This window comes from Echinops telfairi, unplaced genomic scaffold, assembly GCF_000313985.2.
Source record: "Echinops telfairi isolate 266 unplaced genomic scaffold, ASM31398v2 ScPeMD7_7475;HRSCAF=8513, whole genome shotgun sequence".
NCBI classification, from domain to species: domain Eukaryota; kingdom Metazoa; phylum Chordata; class Mammalia; order Afrosoricida; family Tenrecidae; genus Echinops; species Echinops telfairi.
In genome coordinates this window covers 2,691,910-2,697,352 of record NW_022111379.1, presented here as the reverse complement: position 1 = coordinate 2,697,352, position 5,443 = coordinate 2,691,910, and the positions used below count along the sequence as shown (strand labels likewise).

Sequence of the window (5,443 nt, the reverse complement as noted above, 5' to 3'; positions counted from 1 at the left end):
ATCGCTGGGCCTTGGCTGTCTGTTTCCCTCACTAACAAACACCATGCTTAGAGGTGGAAATGACCAGCTCAGACGCACCAAAGGACCAGTGACTGAAGTCTGGTGCTTTCCTTTGACCACAGGGCCTAGAACTTCAGTCAAGCACAACGCCTTCAGCCAGAGAAACAAATCTCTAATGATCGTTCCAAAAAGAGCTGGAGCAGACGTTCTCTGGGTGGGAGATTCCCCCACCAAACACGCCTCTTCACAGGGCAGATTCCGCTTTGATACTTTAAGAAAAAATGGAAGACACCGCTTTGGATAAAGCGAGAGGTGCATTTAGCCATCGCCTAGGCATGGAAATATCAGTTTGGTGCAAAACCCAATTTAATTCCAAAGGAATGATGTGCAGCAGATGCAACAATTCATTTCATGTACATTGGGTCGATCTGGGTTTTCGATGTTCCTGCGTTCTGTCTACTTTAGTCTAATTGTCAAGGGAACATAAGCTCCAGCCTAGATGTTTGCAAATTGTATGACTCCATGGAAGCGCCTGCATCCTGGCAGCTCAGGGGATTGCCCAATGCCAACCAAGCCATTCACCCCTCCTGGCCCTGTGCCCAAGGTCCATGTGCCTTTCAAGGGCCTCCTTGACAATAATCAACCCCTGGAAATTTGTGTTGGTTCTCAAATGTGAAAAATCCAAAATGATCCAGTAGGCTTGAATATCTAGGAATCGATCGATCTAGTTACTTCTCAATTATGATGCCATTATATATGAGGGGTTTCCAAAAGTCCACGGGACAATTCCATCCACACTTCTCCCGCATGTAAGCAATATGCAGTGTGGGAGGGGACATATTTTAGTATGGTGGATGTGATAGAGGATGGATCTTCATCAGGTAACAGCCCCGAGTGTCGAACTGGAAAATCTGAACCCATGTGGGGAAGTTTGCAATTTCCCCAGGGGGACTTACCGTAAATCTCAAGGCACAAAGTAGGGCCACTGAAATGCGATGGAGCAAGTCCTACTCTGATACACATGTTGTCACCATGAGGTGCGACCAACTCGAGGGTGACTTTGTCTTTGTTTTGGTGGTTTGGGTAGAGCGCCACTCGATGTGCCCCTCACCCTGTTACAAAGCTAGATTAAAGGAGGAGGCGGCTGGGGGGGGACGGGCACTAGCTCACTGGAAGTAGGCCTAAATCAAGGGAAAGTGTTTCTACAAGAACTCATCCTAGAAGAAACAACTATACGTAGTTAGGTAGGTATTGATTGGTAAGCCGTTTGGGATGGGACCTGGAAACTCAAGGTTTGCTTCAGGATCAAGAGGTGGTTCCCAAAGGCCTCTGAGGCCCATCGAGCCGAAGGTCTTTTGTTTTAGTAAAGAGGGGCTTGGGGAGACAGCCGAACTTCAGAGGACTGAGTGCCCTCTTCAGTGGTCTTTCTGTCCTTCCCCAAGCGGCATTCATCCCCGCTCTAAGTAGGTGGTGAACTAGCACTTAGAGACTATCTGCAGAGGTGCCACCCGACTGGCTGCTTCGGTTCCTCAAGCCTTGTATTTGGTCCCTGTGGGCGCCCCCCCCCCCACCTCCCCAAGTCCACTGTGACTCCTCATACCTCGATGTCGAAGCCGATGCCATGGGCCTTGCAGATCTGGAAAAAAACATACTGGAAAACCAGGGAGAGGTTGTCGTGCTTCAGCTGGGTGGTCATTACTGCATAGCGACAGGTCGCCGATGTCTGGAAAAGATCAGGGCCGAAGGTTAGGAAATCGATAATATTAAAGAAAATGAAAGCCAGCTTTTCATTTTAGCATATTTGTAGGTTTACAGAAAAGTGGCAAAGATAATACAGAGAGTTCCTGTGTACCCCGCACCCAGTTTCCCATGGCTAACGTCTTGCGTTGTTGTGGTGCCTTGGTCACGACTAAGAAACCAAATCGCTATCCTGCTATTGACTAAAATCCATAGGTTTCACGCAGATGCTGTGCGTTTGTCCTGATGCCCCTGGCCTAGTGGCCAGGACCCCTTCCAGGACACCAGATCTCCTGTTGTCACCAAGTCTCCGCAGGCTCCTCTTGGCTGTGACAGCTGCTCGTGCGGTTCTTGTGTTTGATGACTTGGGGAGTTTTGAAGGTCACATACTCTGTAGATGTCCCCAACTTTGGGGTGGTTGGGTGTTCTCATGGTTAAATTGAGATTAAGGGCTTTTCGAAAGAAAAGCACAGCAGTAAAGCGCTATGTTCAACACGTCACCCCAAGGACACGTACTACCGACCTGACTTGTCACTGACGGGGTTACTGGATCACTCACTCAGTGTTGGCCAGCATTCTCCGTGGCCAAGTGACTTGTTTCCCCTGGTCACCTAGGGGACTCCTTGAGATGGAGAATGTTAAAATCTTGATTCAAACAACTTTCTGTGTTTGAAAAACTGCTCATTTCTTTTGTCTAGTTACTTGGCTATCAGTGGGAGGTCTCCTAAGGATACTGGTTTTCAGGAAGACCCCAAATAATTTGATGATATATTTCCTAAAAAATATCATACATATATATAATGCACAAATTAAGTACCGAGTCCTGGTGATGGAGGCAAGGTACTTACTGACTGTCCTTGGGAAGAGGATATTTGCTCTTGGCAATCAGCAGGAGAAAAAAAGGCTACCTGTTGCAATAGAGGTTTACAATCTCATAAACCGTACAGAGGAGGCCTACTCATGCTGTGGGTGAGCCATTGGGCCACTAAACCACAAGGCCAGTGGTTCAAAGTCACCAACCACGCTGAGGGAAAAGGGATGAGGCTGTCTGTTCCTGTGAAGATTCACAGACTTAGAAACGTTACATAGAGTCGCCATGATTCAGAGACGGACTCGGTGGTAGTGGTTTGTTTTTGTTTGTAAATCCTAAGGAGCAGTCCTGTCTTGTTCATAGGTCGCCGAGATCCGGAATGGACTGGATGGCGGTGGCGTGTTTCTGGTGATTAGCTGGATCCCCGTGTAACTACAAACTTGTAGAACTGTACTTAGGGCAGAGAAAACGAAGGTGATTGGACTAGGATATGAACTTTGGGGACACTCCATTGCTGGATAACCAAGTGCCTGGGACAATGTCTTGGAGTGGAAGGAAAAAGAGGTGCTTCTGGTCCAAAGCTGGCAGCGAGGGTTCAGACGGCCTAGTCAGCCATCTGCTCTAGTCAGTGTGGCTCTCTTTCTGTCTCGGCAATCACACGGGGGAGCTGGGGTTGGTTGGGTGCCCAGCAAAGAATGAATGCCCCTTCCCCCTACAGGTCTCTATCTACACACACACACACACACACACACACACACACACACACACACACAGAGTGTACACACTCTCACTCAGATTCCATGTTTACATAGAGTAAGATATTCCCCTCACAGCGCTTCTTCCAACCCTTACATGCTGTGCTCTGTCTGTGGGTCACCTCAGCACTTCCATGGATTAAGGCTGTCCTTCACACATTTCAACCATGTCCAAATCACAGGGGGGTTCATCTTGTCTCGTGCTCCTCCGTGGAGACTGTCGCCCTTTCAGCTGTTGGGTCTGTTTGCTTGAACTAAAGACATTCGGTTAGACCAGCATTCCCGTTGCAACTGTGCGTTGTAAACAGAGGACTCTGAGTTCCCAAGGCTGTGATCTTAAAGGGCTCCCATGACCACGTCTTTCTCCCTCAGAGCAGCTGATGAGTTTGAACGCAGACCCTCTGGTTCAGAGCTGACCCCACACCAGGGCTTCAGTGGGTAGGCTGACAAGAGAAGTTCTGGCGCTGCTGGCGTGGCAGCCTGGAGGGGCGTCATCGCCAGGCCTGCTTGCCCAGCCACGCCTGGCCTCACGGAGCTTCCCCTTCACAGAGAAAGCCGAGAAGCCTGAGATGTTGTATGTGGACATGAACTGTAAATACTCTGGAATTCCATTGTGGTTACTGAGCATGTAATTGCATGGTAATTACCATGAATTCACAAGATAATTCCAAGGTTATTTTTGTCTTCTCAACCTGTCTTATGCTGCCATAGCATATAAACTAGCAAAACCAAGATCAGCCCCACGTCAGTGATGGAGGTAGGCAAGGTGCCTGGTAGGAGGATCCAGCTGAATTAATGCACGTTTCCTTGGCTGCAAAGGACGCAGCGGGGCTCTCTGTCCAGCAGGACATGACTTCTGGGGAGCAAATAAAGACAGGTTGTCCTGTGATAGCTTCCTCTCTACGGAGGTGACCCCAGTGGTCCCTTCTCACAGCCCCAGGGGTGGAGGTTCCTTATGGATAGCAAGGAGTGCTTCAGGATGTGATCTGTATCTCCCAGCAGCCTCTTCTTCCCCATCACGCTCACTGGCCTAGTCTTTTGCCGGCTGTTTTTGTCGGAGAGCTGCTCTTTCATCTGACTTGGGGAGGTTGGGGATGCGAGCAGAATTCTGTAGCGGAGAGAACATGTGTGACTTTGGAGGTTCAAAACATGACGAGGCCGCTTAGTCTTGGCTATGTCGTGTAACCTCTCTGACTTGTGCTGATTCAATCTGCTCTATTACCATTCCTAACGACTCGACTCACTGTCATGGAGTTGATGCCAACTCATAGTGACCCTACAGGACAGGGTGGAACTGGCCCTGTGGGTTTCTGAGACTGTCACTCTTCCTGGGAGAGGACAGCCTTATCTTCATACAATGCCAGGCACCCAATAAACCTCGCCACTCTTTTTGTTACCTTTCCTTTGACAGCATCTGCGAGGCCCTGTCTATTTTGGATCTACGCTACATGTCACTTTCCAGGTCCTTCCTTCCCGATTGTACACTGAGCTCCTAGATTCTGTTCACGGATGCCTCATAGCTCAGGTTGATCACCCCCAACCCCCCCACCATCAATGTCTCTTGTCTTCCAGATGTCTTGCTTGGCAGGCTCAAAAAATCAAACTAGAACATCAACAAGAACCCCTCGCTGATACCCAACTCACAGCGACCCTGTAGGACAGAGCAGAACTGCCCCTGTCAGTTTCTACGATTAGAATACCTTGTCTTTCCCACATAGAGCCGCTGGGGGTTTAGAACTGCTGACCTTGCGGTTAGTAGCCCAACACCTAGCCACTATGCCACCAGGGCTCCCTTGATCTTATGTAAAAAAACACCTCCCCGCCACAGAGTCAATACGGACTCATAACACCCCCACCCCCACCCCCATGGGTTTCCACAACGGACACTGTTTACGGCAATAGAAAGCCCAGGTGGTGGTTTCAAACTGCTGACCATGCGGATTGCAGCCCAACGAGTAACAACTCCACCACTGGGCTCCTGTTTCCCTATGTGTAGGATATCTATTTTATAGCAGCATCTGTCTCTCAATCTTCTTTCTTTCTTTTTTTTTAATCAATTTATTGGGGCTCATACAATTCATCACAATACATAGATCAATTGTGTAAAGCACATCTATACATTTGTTGCCCGCATTATTCC

The 5,443-nt window shown here is 48.9% G+C and overlaps 1 protein-coding gene across 1 annotated transcript in view; it reads right to left on the bottom strand.

Annotated features, from left to right (window-relative positions):
* Positions 1–5,443, bottom strand: part of IQCH (IQ motif containing H) — a 136,344-nt gene that overhangs the window by 15,939 nt on the left and 114,962 nt on the right. Inside the window, exon 11 of the mRNA XM_045285794.1 lies at positions 1,601–1,723. Within this exon, the coding sequence (XP_045141729.1) occupies positions 1,601–1,723 (123 nt within the window). The remainder of the gene's footprint in view (positions 1–1,600; positions 1,724–5,443) is intronic.